The sequence below is a fragment of the Tripterygium wilfordii genome, chromosome 9, assembly GCF_013401445.1.
Source record: "Tripterygium wilfordii isolate XIE 37 chromosome 9, ASM1340144v1, whole genome shotgun sequence".
Lineage (NCBI taxonomy): Eukaryota > Viridiplantae > Streptophyta > Magnoliopsida > Celastrales > Celastraceae > Tripterygium > Tripterygium wilfordii.
This window is the reverse complement of record NC_052240.1, coordinates 11,642,568-11,658,116: the sequence shown is the minus strand read 5'-3', so window position 1 is coordinate 11,658,116 and position 15,549 is coordinate 11,642,568. Positions and strand designations below refer to the sequence as shown.

Here is a 15,549-nt window from a genome sequence, read left to right as displayed (position 1 = left end):
AAAACCGATCCCATAGGTTTTGGAAACGGTTTTGGTTTTGGTTTTCAAACCCGTCATGGTTTAGGGTCGGGTTTGGTTTTTGATGCCGGGTTTAGGGTACCCGAACCGTTTAATAAAAAGACCCATTATAGTAATAATATTATAAATCATCTATAAAGGTATACTACTAGGATACTAAATTATAACATGATAAAACATATTAAAACGTATATATTTATAGAAACATACTAATAAAACTATAAATTAGACTAATTTGAATTATAAAATCATAATTAATATAAATCATACTCAATATTAATTTATATTAACATAATCATCAAAGAAAAAAATAAAAATATTAAAAGTTAAATAATAAACGGATACACGATGATAAACGGTTATGGAACGGTTCCGGGTTTGAAAATTTAAACGGTTTTGGAACGGTTTTGGTATAGAGTATCTTAAATAGAAACGGTTGTGGTATTTCCTAATTGGAAGGGTACTTAACCGGTTAACCCGTTGTCATCCCTAGACCAGATTAATTATGATTTCTCAGAACCCGGTTCACGGTTCAATTTTCTACCAAACCAGATTCCATCGAACCAGCCAGATCTTTCGACTAAACAAAGCCGGTGACTCGACATGCTAAAATACGCCTTTTCCAACAAAATGATAAAATAAAATATCGAGCATTGAAAAAAAAAAAAAAAAGTGATTTTCCCAAACATTGCTTACCACTCGTTCTCTCTTGCCTCGCCATCTCCATCTTCACAGCTCGAGCTCTGAACCTTCGCTCTGATCTCTTGAGAGGTGAAATTCGTTTACGTTTGTTTGTTCGATTGCTTTTACGGTGCCAAATGGGTTGAACGGAAGGTCGTCTTGAAATTCTCGAGGAAATGGAGTGGGATAGCGATTCGGATCTAAGCGGGGATGAGGAGGAAGAGGAGTTCACGCCCAACGATGCGGTGGGAGTTGAGCCCCTGCTGCCCTTTCCCATGGATAACTTGCTCCAGACGGCGCCTTGTGGATTCGTCGTCACGGACGCTCTTGAGCCTGACCATCCCATCATATACGTCAACGCCGTCTTCGAGATGGTCACCGGCTACCGTGCTGAGGAGGTTCTTGGCCGTAACTGGTTAGCTTTCTTTCCTATTGTTATCAACGTTCGTCGATTTTGATAGAGTGAAATTTTGTAGGGTTGAGGGGTTTAACGGTCATGTTTCGATGCTTTATCATATGGTCCATGGAATGTTGCGATAACTATTTCTGGTGATTTTCTGCTTTTCCCCATTGCTGTTGTGGTGATTTCGTGGATTCGTTCATACAGAAGCTCGAGTTGTGTTTGGGTTTGAAATTATTGGAAGCTCAAGTTTATCCAAATTTCGTTCCAATTTTATTCCGTAAACTTGTCTTAGCACATGCTGATGGTCAAGTATTCTGCAGCCTTGTGTTTTAAAATGTCTTCTTTAGATGTGCTGTATGACGAGCTTCTCAACATAGATGGGTGTGGGTGTGCTACTAGCCTACTAGGCTTTGATAGCTTCCATCCATGCTTGAATTCTCGGGTAAGAGAAACGTGCCAAGAGATGAAAGCTCTTCATTGTGTGCATTCTTGTTGGCAGGACTAGGACGTATAATAATGATGTGCATTCACTTCATGAAATTATCACTAAGATTGCAATGACTTCAAAATATCATCTATGCCTTCTACCTTCCTATGAATAGTTGCGAAACAACCTATTAATTGCAACTCCTTTTAAGTATGTCTTGATGTCTTGGATGTTATTATGTATTTATGTTGATATGTGATTTACTTGTTTCTGGATGTTGTGCGTTCACTTCATGAAATTATTACTTAGATTGAAATGACTTCAAATTGCACCTATGCCTTGCACCTGCCTATGAAATAGTTGCAAAAGAATCTATTAATTGCAACTCCTCCTAATTATGTCTTGATGTCTTGGATGTGAATTTATCAACATGTGATTTTTTTTTGTTTCTCAATATGTTATTCTACAGTGGTTATCAAATATGATTTGTTCTAATCATGTCTCTGCAATCGACTATTGCATGCAATAATGCATCATGACCGGTTGGCATATTTCAGATTATGGATGCCATCAGACTATCAGAGTGAAAATTTGTGTATAGTAAATTTCATTAGGGGTCTGGTTTCCTTTTGTTTTACATCTTTTTATATGTGATAGGTGTAATTTTGTGGCTCTGGCAAAATGACATGGCTGCAAATAAATGACTTGATTTACTTAAAATTTTCGTGTTTCATGTATTGAATTATGACTAATTTCTCGTATGGATTCATGTAGCCCACCCCAACATTGTTTGGGATAAGGCTTTGATGATGATGTTAATAGAGGTTGATACTGAAAAATTGAGTTGTCAACAGTTCTTACATCGCGGTAATTTGCATTTATTTGTTTTATGAGGGTGGTGAAGTGTAAAAAATAGTAAAGAAAAGGTTGGAACTCGGATTGATAAAAATACATCTTTTGTTGGATTTTATCAGCCATTTTTGTTTTATCATTTTATGATCTTTTCCTTCAAGAACAACGTAATCATTGGGGGGAACTTTTATCAAGAATGACATGATATTACTGAGACCAGTAAGCATGGTGTAGAAATCATTTATTTGACAATTGCCTATTACTCAACCGTGATACCTTTTATAAATTGCTTTACTAGCTTCTTTCATTTATTTCCTTAGATAATTGGCCGAGATCTGACTGTCTCTTACCTGGTTTTGGGTTTGTTTTAGGATGTTGCCAGAAGTTCAGTTTATAGAACCCCCTCCCCCCCCCCCCCCCCCCCCACCCCCCTCCCCCGCTCTCGCTTTCTCTCTCTCTCAGTCTCTTTCTCTCTCTATAGGGGATTTAACTACTACAACAGAGTCATTCTTTCTTTTGATATCTTGGGATTATTTTTTTTTCAGCCGTTTCTTGCAATATAGAGGACCATTTGCCAAAAGAAGGCATCCATTGGTGGACTCGACTGTTGTTTCAGAAATGAGAAGGTGTCTTGAGAAGGGTGTTGAATTCCAAGGCGATCTGTTGAACTTTAGGAAAGATGGTTCTCCACTGATGAATAGATTGCGCATGACTCCTATATATGGAGATGATGAAACAGTCACTCATGTAATTGGTATCCAGTTCTTTACGGAAGCAAATATTGATCTTGGACCGGTGCCCGGATCTGTACTAAAAGAGTCTGCAAAATGTTCTGATATTTTTCGTTCAGGGATTTCTGTTTTCCGTCCTGTACCAGTTGGGGACCGGAATGTCTGTCGTGGAGTTTGTGGGATATTGCAGTTGAGCGATGAGGTACTGTCTCTCAAGATACTTTCGCTTCTGACACCAAGAGATATTGCGTCAGTTGGATCTGTTTGTAAGCAACTTTATGTTCTCACAAAGAATGAGAATCTTTGGCGAATGGTATGCCAAAATGCATGGGGCAGTGAAACAACCCGTGTTTTAGAAGCTGTACCGGGTGCCAAGAGGCTAGGGTGGGGTCGTTTAGCACGGGAATTGACAACTCTTGAAGCAGCAGCATGGAGGAAGCTAGCTGTTGGAGGTGCTGTTGAACCCTCACGGTGCAACTTCAGTGCTTGTGCTGTTGGAAATAGGGTTGTCCTGTTTGGTGGTGAAGGGGTTAACATGCAGCCAATGAATGATACCTTCGTATTGGATCTGAATTCTAATAATCCAGAGTGGCAACATGTCCAAGTGAGCTCCCCACCTCCTGGTAGGTGGGGTCATACACTTTCTTGTGTAAATGGTTCGAATTTAGTGCTATTTGGAGGTTGTGGCAGACAAGGCTTGCTCAATGACGTTTTTGTATTGGATTTGGATGCAAAGCCTCCAACTTGGCGTGAAATTTCTGGTTTGGCTCCTCCGCTCCCTAGATCATGGCATAGCTCATGCACGCTTGATGGTACCAAGTTGATTGTTTCTGGTGGTTGTGCAGATTCTGGAGTACTTCTTAGTGATACTTTTCTGCTTGACCTCTCAATGGAGAAGCCCATCTGGAGAGAGATCCCAGTAGCCTGGACCCCACCTTCTCGGTTGGGTCACACACTGTCAGTTTATGGTGGTCGGAAAATATTGATGTTTGGAGGTCTGGCTAAGAGTGGTCCCCTTCGGTTCCGTTCTAGTGATGTGTTTACCATGGATCTAAGTGAGGACGAACCTTGTTGGCGATGTGTGACTGGGAGTGGAATGCCTGGTGCTGGTAATCCCGGAGGTGTATCTCCACCACCTAGACTTGATCATGTGGCCGTCAGCCTTCCAGGAGGTAGAATTCTGATTTTTGGCGGTTCCGTGGCTGGTCTTCATTCTGCCTCGCAACTTTATATCCTGGACCCAACGGATGAGAAGCCTACTTGGAGAATACTAAATGTACCTGGGGGACCCCCAAGATTTGCTTGGGGCCATAGTACCTGTGTTGTTGGAGGGACAAGGGCTATAGTCCTTGGCGGTCAAACCGGAGAGGAGTGGATGCTAAGTGATCTCCATGAGCTATCACTTGTAAGTTCCATGAACTGATCCGGAGGTAATATGGACGGGCAAAGGGATTAATATGAGCATTCAAGCTTGATGGATGGGATCATAACCTGAAATCAAATGGTCAAGAATGTTGTTTTGGTCACTAATGACTCTTGACAGTTGTTTTCTAGTCAGAACTGCTATTATAGGTGGTTCTCCCTCGATGCAACTTATTTATGAGTTTGTTCTGGCTCGGGATAAAATTTCAAACTAGTGACCTGACACTATATGTTTTCTTCAAGGTTTGCATTAGACTCTGTCCTGCGCTACAGGTACTGGATAATCCTTGTTCAAATAGGTTGGTAGCATTTGATAGAAGGTAGAAGGCACTAAGTACTATGTAGATCCAGCTCTTGTTATGCCTAAGCCATGCTTTAATTTCGGTTCTGTAATTTAACCAAAAAAAAATGCTAAAAGAAGAGTGCATGTTTATAATGAGTAAAGTAATGTACTGCTTGAATTCGCCTTTCATCATTCAAATATGATATTATTGCAGTTTTATCTTGAAATTTCATCTTGAAGAGATCTTACCAAGGAGGTTGCTTTTGAATAATCGGACGCCAATGGTGATGGGTCATTTGATTATTGTAAATGTAGAATTGGACTCATATCCTTGATTAACCTATATTGTTGCATTATAGCTTGCATGTGACGGAATGTTACTAGTATGTTATGATGTTTATGAATATCCGAGCCTCTATACCAAGAGTTTGAGGTTGGTTATATGAATTTATGTTAAAATTAATGAAAATTTACTACGTGTATTCGTTTTTGCTAGCTATTCATTTAGGTTTGCCCCAAAAATTATGACGTTATAGTTTTTAAATCTTTGAAGAGATGGGAAAACTAAACTTCACATGTTGTGCAAATATGAAGTGTTTGTTACTGCTAGAACACAAGTTCCCTTATATTTCAGGTACGTTGATGGTTATTATGCAACTCTTTCTTTGTGGAGGAAGAATACAAGTAGAGAAAGAAAATGCTTTTATGAAGTACTTGCTTAATAATATATTTACTTGACACCAATGGTAGAGCAGCGCTTGTGTTCCAATGAAGCGTGGAATAAAGCACTAGGGCATGTAAGATGCATTGTGTTTAAGTAACAAACGAATCAGCAAAGTGAGCAAACACAATCTATATTACTCCTTAAAAGTAGAAGCTTTGAAAGCAAGTTCCCTTATAATATATATATAAAAGTTTGTTTTTGAATATTCGATATGAACTTAAAATCGGGTGGTCATGAAATTTCATACTTGACAATAAGATAAGTGCGGTCAAAACAAAATCCAGCGCATTGAGCACAATATATTAGATGTATTTTTTGAGTGCTTAATTGATTGTCATATGTATTATGTGAGTGCTTAATTGATTGAAATGTGTCTCTAAAGGTATTAGAAAATAATTAATTAAATATGACAAGTATAATTTGTAGAAAATATTGGAATTTTAATTTAATTGAAACAAAATTTTTTCTTCTTACTTATAAATATTATATTAAAAAGTATCCAACTTTTCAGTTTAATATTCATAATAATATTAAATTTAAAAATAAAATTAAGTTAGAAAAATAAGAAATAAAAAGAAAAAAGACAGATATAATGATGAATCTAAAACTAGTTGTAATCCAGTTGACAGCAGTTCTAATCCAGTTGGGTTGCGTGCCCTGTTCACTTGGCTTCACTCGTCAAAAACCCCAAAGCTTTTCTTTCTTTCTCACTCTCCAAGTCTACTACTTTCCCTCATTCTCTCTCTCAATTTTCCGTCAAAATGCCAATCACCAAAGACCCATCCACTCCGCCGCCTATGATCGGAAAAATTGGGCCTTACACCGTCTTCGTGACCCCACCTTCCACCCCAAAACCAGCTGAACCGGTATTCGAGTCCCCCAAGAAGGTTGCGCCGCCGCCTATGGTTCAGCCTCCTCCGCAGCAGTTCGATAAGTCTGTGTCTGCCCAATCCCTACACAATGGCTCTGCTGTCTCGGGTTTCTTTAAAAATGCAGTCACCAGAGTTCAAAATGGTATGTGAAATGTTATCGATTGAGTTTGTTGATTCATCTATGGTATAGCTATGTTAAGTGTGCCTTTGGTTGTTTTGCTTTCCAGATTTCCTCAATTGTGGGGAATTGGAAGTTCAGGGTTTCATTGTTTTGTGAAGTTATTTCTTAGTTCAAATCTTTCATGGTAGTGTAGAGGTTATTTATCTCGGACCATTTTGCAGTTCATTCAAGCTTGGATGATCGTTTGGCTCGGTGGTTTGGATTAGATCAGTCCAAGTATCAGTGGGCATGGGATGGCTATCATGAGAGCAAAGGATTGGTAAGCTTGATTCCTTCCATTTTATCTTAATTTCTTGTTTTTCTACTTATCCATTTTATGCTGCTTGTGTCTGATTTTCTTAATGCATTAATTTTTTTTCCCTTTATTTGGTGGGAGATGGGGGGGGGGGGGGGTGGTTTTAGTTGATTCTTTACTGCTTGATTTGAAACGTAGAAGTTTTATGTGGAGTAACTTCTAAGCATTTACTCCTCAGTTGAAGGTGTCTGGCTAGATGAATCATAAATTTCAGTGGGGTTGAAGGCAGTCATGTCATTATTTTAAAGCAACTAATCGAATATGATCACAGATCGGCGCTCTGATTTTGCTTAAATTATTACATCCAGCATTTAATGGACATGATAAGGAGATGAGTGTTATATAATTATGAAGGTTCATGATAGGTGAATGCGATGATTGGGTTTGTGGTCTTTTTCTTACAAGGATATGTCCGAATAATTTTTTATCTTTCACTTGGTGGAAGAGGCTCAGTTTTTTCCTTTTAATCTTATTCATAGTTTGATGCATTTCTAGCATCTTAAGAGCAAAAAAAAAATCTCTAGCTTGAATTTGGTTTCATGCCATGTACTGCTTTGCCCTTTAATTTTTAGTCTGGCCTATGAAACACATGGCTCTTTGGCCTGATGATATCAAAACCATTGGTTGCAGCTTTCCTAATAGTTCTCTATTCATTGGTGTATAACACTTGGGAAATCCTTTTTCTGCCTGGGCTTTCATTCTGGGCATATAGTTGACAATTAGGGAAGGCCAAGGCCTGTTGGTCCCCCCATTTTTTCATAGAAAATGATTACTATCTCCGAAAAAGAGCTAACTGGACTTTCAGCAAGTACTCACTATGGTGTGTTTTGCTTTGTTTGAGAAGGCAAGTGGTTCCACGAAATTGGAGAGGATGGCAAGAGGAATTGATGTGGCAGGCTGAAAATTATCTTCTCTTGAAGTGAGAAAGTTAAAACTGATACTAGTGGATCTGACTGGTAGGACTTTCATGTGCGGGACTACATTTAAATGCTATAATTCTTTTAGCAAGGGATATGGGCACTCTTTATTTTAGTCTAGGAGGCCAGTCTAGCTGACTCCCAGGTTGACTAATATGATAGATAGGTTGGAGTGAAGGATCTATGTGAGCTAGGCTTCATTAGCTTGTTCTCTTTTATAAGCTATTCGCCTATTCCTAATACGTCTGAGGTCTCCTTGCTCTGGATTACATTATTATGATTTCCAGGTTGACATATGAGGTGCAGATGTTGGAGTGAAGGACCTATGTGAGCTAGGCTTTGTTAGCCAGTTCTCCTTTTATAAGTTACTCCTAGTACGACTCTGGCTCCCCTTAGTCTGGACATATGATGCAATCCTTTTACCCATGGAATTTATAACACACTTAATTTTGGATTAGAGATGTGAGAGAGAGCTTGTACTTGCTGCTCACTGGACCCTCTGGTTTAAGAATGGTTGAATTGAATGTGGGCAGAAGAGAGAATTGAATGTGGGCAGAAGAGAGAATTGAATGTGGGCCGAAGAAAGATGTCCTCACATTGAGTCACAAACTTACTTGAGTAGAAAAGAGACTGGGAATGGTTTCTCCTGGGGTGAAAAACTGATTGACGAAGCTTCACTTAACAGGGGCTTTGATTTGACGGCTAATGTTGTGCAGTACCATAAACCCAAGCAACCTTAAGAAGGCTGAGTGATGGTTACAAATTTCGATTTTTCAATGCTAGAACTAAGATGGGACTATTTCTTTATTGGGAACTTGTCTGTGCTACCAATAATTCAATTCTTTTTACCGTTAATAAAACTATTACCTACTAAAATGAGAAAACATGTGAGAATACATTGAAGGGACACAAAACTTAAGCCAGTTGCATGTCTGATATGTTCTAATCCTAAATATCTACTGATTGGTAGAAAACCAGTGTTTTAAAAGGCGGTCAGGGCGTACGCCCTGAGGCGCGCCTCAAGGCGAGGCGCCTTCGAGCTGCCTCAGGGCGTACGCCCTTGATAAAGGCCTGTGAGGCTTACGCCTCATATGCTTGAGGCGTACGCCTCGAGGCGTATGAGGCGTAATTGTTGGCACACCACAATTTATCAAAAGCAACGCCCACAAAGAACAAAAACACAAACAACCCAACGAGGCCATTCCAACCGAGGACGACGATTTTTGATACAAATTCTCGAAGACTCTCTCTCTCTCTAACAAACAAATCGTCCAAGGAATCGAATCAATTTTCAGCTTCATACATACTCTCTCTCTCTCTCTAACTCTCTGTTGGTGTTGTGCGACTCGTGCCCTAGATCTTGAATAGAAGGTACGATTTTCAGTCTTCAGATCTTTATTGATTCCGTTTTCTTATTATTCTTGCTAATATTTGCAAAGCGAGCATGTGAAGCTGGCTTGGAGGAGTTCCATCTTTCATAGGATACCTAGAACGAAAAAAAATGTTCGTTTAGTATATAAGATACTTGCGGTGATAATTTTGACAGATTTCAAATCCTATCATCCACACAACACCCACTAGTTTTAGACATGTAGCTTTAGCATATTGAGAATGGCTGGAAGTAATTGATTTATTTTGATTCTTGAAGACTTTATTCAATTAGACTTTCTCTCTAATTCTGCGTCCAACTCCAAATTTCTCTGCTGATCACTTGAATTGATGATGGATGGAGTTATGTCTTCATAAATTGATAAATTGATATGATTATATTATTTGAATGTGTACATGTACATTTTAGATTAAGCATATAGGTTTTTTTGTTGATTCTCACCGAGGCTTACGCCTCGAGGCTTATGCCTCGCCTCAAATAAGTCAAGCGCCTCGGTTTCCGAACCCGCCTTTTAAAACACTGCAGAAAACTGTTGGTCTTTTCCTCTCAAACTAGTCCTAGCAATGTCAGAACCTTGCTTCTTAAATTTTTTTGATTTTTTTCTTTGCTACTTAAAAAGTAACTGTTCTTGAGGAGTTGGGAAGTCTATTTTAGTTCTCTAAGCCGAAGTTAACAATGCTATATGCAAAAGTTTGGTATTTTCTTTTGAAGTAATGCCAGCAATAGTGTTCCTGCTAAGTCGCAAGGCTAATCAAATTCATGTAAAAAATATAACCTGCCTAGGACATTCTTGGAGAAATAGTTGGTATAAGATAATTGGAGGAAAAAGGGAATTAGGAAAAGTTGTGGCGAGAATATATTTCTGAAATGCTTGTCATTTCTTAAGTAAATATTATCTTTCACTAGGAGTTTCTGAAATTTGTTTGCATTCTGCAATGTTTAACTACAATTGTCAGTAACGTTTACTCAAAAATACCATGAAAAGTTAAAATGCTTTGGATGCATCATGGGAAAGATATTTTAGTTTAGTTCTAGGATTAAAAGATAGACTGTCTTGTAAAGCATTCATTAACTTAATAATAGGTTACTGTTCCGAGACATCTTTCAAAAGTAAGGCTAATGTCAGAATCTTGGACAAGGGAAGTAATTTCGTATTGCAATGAGAACAAAGAAGTAAACAAAAGCAATTGAGTCTAAAATTGGCCCCACTCTGTACAAAACTCGTATGGTTAAAGGAATCTCACCTCTGAAAATTACATCACCACTCCTTATTAAGATTCTAATTTTTGAAATAATAATTGTAAACATCATGTTTGTTGGATCGTCGCGGAAGACCGATCCGATTTATATAACCTGTAAGACTGTTATGTTTATCAAGTACTGCCAAGGTCATGAAACCGAACTAGCTCCTACCCCTCCTCTTTGATTTGATCGTTGTTGGTCCTTTCCATCAACTTTTTCACGCTCCTCATCTGTAAGACTTGTTATGTTTATCAAGTACTGCCAAGGTCATGACGAGTTTCATAACCAAATGTGATCATGCATACTTAAGATAATGGAAACTTAGATGATCACTTTCACAAGCCTCTGCTGAAATAATTTCTGCTCACCTGATCTTGACGTGTTTCATTTTATTGGTTTGATCAGTTTTAAACGTTCTTAATCTGCCGATTGCAGGGAAAGGAAGATGGAAAGACCAAAGAGATATCAAGCAAACTACAGAGCGTGTAGCATTGTTGTTAGGTTGGTAACTTGATCTTTCGTGTGTGATATCCCAATTGTTGATCCAAGTGAGATTGGCTGTTGAGTCTGTTTTGTGTAGTATATCTATATCTATGTACATATGTAAGAGATATGGTTACCCAGATGTTTATGAAGGGATCTGGTTGCATGCAATCCTCTAGCCTCACCAACCTGAAACATTAAACCCAGAATCCGGGTTATTTTTTAAAGGTTACGGATCGGGTCGAAGCCTGGAAAGGCACATATCTGACCTGCCCGAAACCCTGCAGGTCGGGTCACGTTACAGGCATTGCCTGAACAGCTCTACTTCTTTTGAGTTTGTTGGGAATGCAGAGCCAGTTGGGTCGGTGGCCAGTCCGACCTTTATTTTGGGCGGGCTCGATGATATATCAAGCTTGTGGGCCGAACTTACAAGAAAACAGACAAGAAATAAGTTCCGAACACTACAAAGTTAGGCAGGTTGGGCCCGACATTTGATCACCACTAACTCAATGAGTCGGGCTTGTCTACATTTGCGTGTGGCTGTCTGGCAGAGTGTTTCCACCCACCAAACCTACCGCTTTTGACTTGAACATGCTTCGTTCAGAAGATAAATTAGTGTTTGGTCGAGCGGTTCGTTACGGTATTATTGTATTGCGGTGAGTTTGAAGCTGAAGCTGAAATTGCTTTCACTCTCGATGCGCAATTGACAACATTTTTGACATCAGAACGTGATTTTTTTTTTCATTTTTGTCCTCAATCAATGTCATTATTTCATTTATATTTTTATCAAAACAAATTTATCAAAAATATAATTGATATCAATGAAAATATTTAATTTTACGGTCACCTTGATTGGGACTTAGCCACATAGGCTCCCTAGGGAGTAGGGGGCACATGATGAGAACCACACCGGCCCACAGCCACAGACCAACCCCCTTGCCAACCAAAGCCCAACCGACGCCCTTACGGGCCGGCTGTAACCAAGGCCCATGGGCTGAATCCCATGAAAACCTTGGCTGGTAGGTTGAGAAGACCCTGCGCTTATAAGCTAGGTTTGGTCCTCCTATTTTTCCGATGTGGGATCTCAACATTCCTTCCCCCTTGGGGGCCGACGTCCACGGCGGCTACGCTCGCCTGGCGGCTGCACTCGCCTGGCGGCTGCACTCGCCCTTCAGACGGCAGCCCTCTCCCGGACGGTAGCCCTTTCCCGGACGGTAGCCCTTTCCCGGGCGGCAGCCCTCTCCGCCAACGGACACTCTCAATGAAAGCACCAATGATGAGAACCACACCGGCCCACAGCCACAGACCAACCCCCTTGCCAACCAAAGCCCAACCGACGCCCTTACGGGCCGGCTGTAACCAAGGCCCATGGGCTGAATCCCATGAAAACCTTGGCTGGTAGGTTGAGAAGACCCTGCGCTTATAAGCTAGGTTTGGTCCTCCTATTTTTCCGATGTGGGATCTCAACAGCACATCAGCACATGCCCCTCCTGAATTATTTTTTTAAAAAAACCATACACATATAGGGTTTAGGGTTTATATACATATACATATATAATTGGGAAATAACTTCGTGCACGAAGTTTTCAATGATGTCAGTAATGAAACTATCATACAATGATTCTAGAAAATGAAAAATCATTGCGAATAGCTGTAATTTGTAATTGTAAAACTAGTTACATTTACCAGTCTCATCGTTGACAAACAACATATAAATAAATAAAAAAAATTCGGAAGCGCTATCCCTAAACTCCCGCAATGATCCCCCGTTCAATTTTTAAATCCCGACTATATCCCTACTTTGTCACAATGTTTTTAGTGACGCTAAATATTTTTTGTCAATACAAGTCACTTAACCATAGTTTCGGAACTTGCCTCAACTCACTACGTAAGGTCAAAAAAACACAACACTTCATACAGAGACATAGAAAGAGGACCTTTATGAGAAGGACAGGCAACAAGGTGCCAAAGAATCCACTTGGTTAGTGGACGATGTGTGTGCTTTCCATATTCCAAATGATTTAAAACCATGAATCAAGCCAATTGTTGAAGAATTGCAAAAGAAGAAGAAGAAGTATTAATAAACATCAGCTCTCTCTCTCTCTCTCTCTCTCTCTCATCCTCTTTCTCCATGTCCCACTATAAAGAGTAAAAGCATGGACACTTTCAAGATTCTCATTATCAGGAACTGCAGACCACACCACCCAAAAAAGCACTAACGGTGGACACAAATTGGTGGATATCTGCATACACATATGGTTGGATCTTTCCTATACATACATTCTTTTGGGTCCAACTTCCACTGTGAGTTCACAGAGTGCACTTTCAAAGCGTGATCGCAACAAATTAGGCTGCACAATTGGGAACATGCCATGTATATATATGTATGTGTGTGTGTATGTATATATGTATATATGTATGTATGTATATATTGCAATTGCCATACAAGAGGGTACGTGTACTGCTTCTGAAGTGTGTGCAAATATGTGGTGGTCAAGTTATGGCGCAAGATTGTGACCACAAACCCATTTTGTATTTGTGTTCTAAACCCATATGTTTGTCCAAGAATATACATGTGATATATATGGGGCGATAAAAGTTTGCATACATAACAAATAAGAAGTAGCCTAAATCCACGGCTTTATCCAATGGATCCCCTTGTTGTATATGATCATTGTCAAGGGCGACATTAGGGGCGGAACTTAGTGTAGGGGAATATTCTTTTTGGGTTCAATATATATCACTGGCAAACATAACCCCTGATGTCCCATGTTCCAACTCAGTTCCCCAATGTTTCAACTCAATCACTGGAAGTTGCAAATTGTTTCAAATCCATCACCCAGGTAGATTTAACCAATTTGGGCAGTCAAACATCCTACATGGTATTTTGACCGTTAAGTATCCGTTAAATGTTACGACATGGCATCACAATTTTGTTGACCAAGCTAACGGTGACACCATAGCACAAAATCACTTATACGAGGGAAACCCCATTCGCGAAAGACAAAAGACGTAAACCTAATTTCTTCAAAATTCTCCCAAATTGCTCCCACACCTTGAGCGCAGATCGAGTATCAAAAGCTTGCTTCACGGATCACGCACGAGCTTGTGCGACAACCTCTGGTAAGAGTTGATTTATCTCTTTTCTTCCATGATTGTGCAAATTCAACACATATATGCCATGTAGGATATTTGACTGCCCATATTTGGTTAAATCTGTCCGGGTGATGGATTTAAAATAATCTAAAACTTTTAGTGATTAAGTTGAAATATTTTGAAATTGGGGGACTGAGTTGGAACATGAGTTATCTTTCAGTGACCAAAAGTGCTATTAACTCTTGTATTGATCTTGGGCTACTACTTGTTAAAGCTTGATACATGTGTCATGTTTGTTGGGCTTGTTATTTAGTTAGTTCATGGGCATGATTTTACCCTTCAAAGATGCCTCTAGTATTAAGGAGATGTGTCATGTTTATAAACCTCATGGTTTATTTCTATCAAATCGAAGTGGGACTTTTGTATTCTAACACTCTCTCTCAGTACTTGTGGGCTGACCCGTCCATTAGATATATGAAAGGCTTTATCAAGTGATCCATACAAGATTGAGGTACCATTTATCTAGGGACGGCCTATCTATAAAGACATTCGAAAGACTCGATATGTATTTTCATTGGTGATAGTATAATGAAAGTATAGTCACACATTTAATAATCAATTGTAAGACTCTTTAGATCCACTAAAATTAATGTTACTTGCATACAATTTTCCACCACCGACTACATTGTCAGAATTCAATTCATTTTGATTTTGATCATGTCAATCTCCCTCCCTTGGTAGACAATATATCCCCTTTGAAAATAATGCAAATATTCTATTGGTGGTGGCAAATACTGATCACTTGCATGAGCTACAATGCATGCTCTATCTCTCTCTTTTTCAAAAAAAAAAAAAAATAAATATATATATATATTTTCGGAAACAGGGAAAAAATATGTTAGTTTCAAAATAATTTTTTGAATTTCAAATTTAATTTAATTTTAATTTGGTCACTGAAAAATTAATTTAAAATGCAAGAAAAGCAAGAATATTTAACATTAATTCCAAATATATTATATGCAATATTAAGACATTAAATCACGGCGGAACATATACATCTTGATCTAAGAGATATCTCTTTTTCTTTACATATATATATATATATATATATATATATATATAATGTGTGTGTGTGTAAAGGCCTAAAGGGAGGAGGCAAAACTATGAAGCATAACACATGGGATATGGTGATACTAGTGCATATTCGTACAGGGTGACAAGTACCAAATGCCAAACTGTCGTTACACATACTGTCCTCTCTACACACAACTATACATTCAATGTCATGTGGTCCACTGAATTGTTAGGTCGATCGGGTGGTACTATATTGTTAAATAACGCGGCGACTGATATTAGAAGAATTATTTAATACCTAAAAACTTTAAGAAAAGAGAAATTATGCGATAGAGGAGTGTATTAATGATGAGAGTTGGTTATTTTTTAATATGGTGATATAATTATATTTTTTGGATACTTATATAACTGGTATAAAAGAGAGAAACCCTAGCCGAATTGTAGTACTGGAATTCTCG

General features: G+C 38.8%; 2 protein-coding genes across 2 annotated transcripts; both read left to right on the top strand.

Annotated features, from left to right (window-relative positions):
• Window positions 1-682: 682 nt before the first annotated feature.
• Window positions 683-5,049, top strand: LOC120005646 (adagio protein 1). Its single transcript, XM_038855408.1, has 2 exons — window positions 683-1,114; window positions 2,927-5,049. Exons 1-2 carry the CDS (start codon window positions 876-878, stop codon window positions 4,533-4,535), a joined length of 1,848 nt encoding a protein of 615 aa, XP_038711336.1. The 5' UTR covers window positions 683-875; the 3' UTR covers window positions 4,536-5,049.
• A 1,121-nt stretch (window positions 5,050-6,170) lies between these two features.
• LOC120005189 lies at window positions 6,171-11,092 on the top strand. The gene is made up of 3 exons (XM_038854690.1): window positions 6,171-6,555; window positions 6,756-6,853; window positions 10,874-11,092. Exons 1-3 carry the CDS (start codon window positions 6,303-6,305, stop codon window positions 10,925-10,927), a joined length of 405 nt encoding a protein of 134 aa, XP_038710618.1. The 5' UTR covers window positions 6,171-6,302; the 3' UTR covers window positions 10,928-11,092.
• Window positions 11,093-15,549: the final 4,457 nt, after the last annotated feature.

Bases quoted from the DNA above. Each gene is read 5' to 3' on its own strand.
- LOC120005189 (XM_038854690.1), top strand. From the start codon at position 6,303: ATGCCAATCACCAAAGACCCATCCACTCCGCCGCCTATGATCGGAAAA. The intron at 6,556-6,755 runs GTATGTGAAATG...ACCATTTTGCAG, and splicing joins AGTCACCAGAGTTCAAAATG to TTCATTCAAGCTTGGATGAT. The intron at 6,854-10,873 runs GTAAGCTTGATT...TGCCGATTGCAG, and splicing joins ATCATGAGAGCAAAGGATTG to GGAAAGGAAGATGGAAAGAC.
- LOC120005646 (XM_038855408.1), top strand. From the start codon at position 876: ATGGAGTGGGATAGCGATTCGGATCTAAGCGGGGATGAGGAGGAAGAG. The intron at 1,115-2,926 runs GTTAGCTTTCTT...TTTTTTTTTCAG, and splicing joins GAGGTTCTTGGCCGTAACTG to CCGTTTCTTGCAATATAGAG.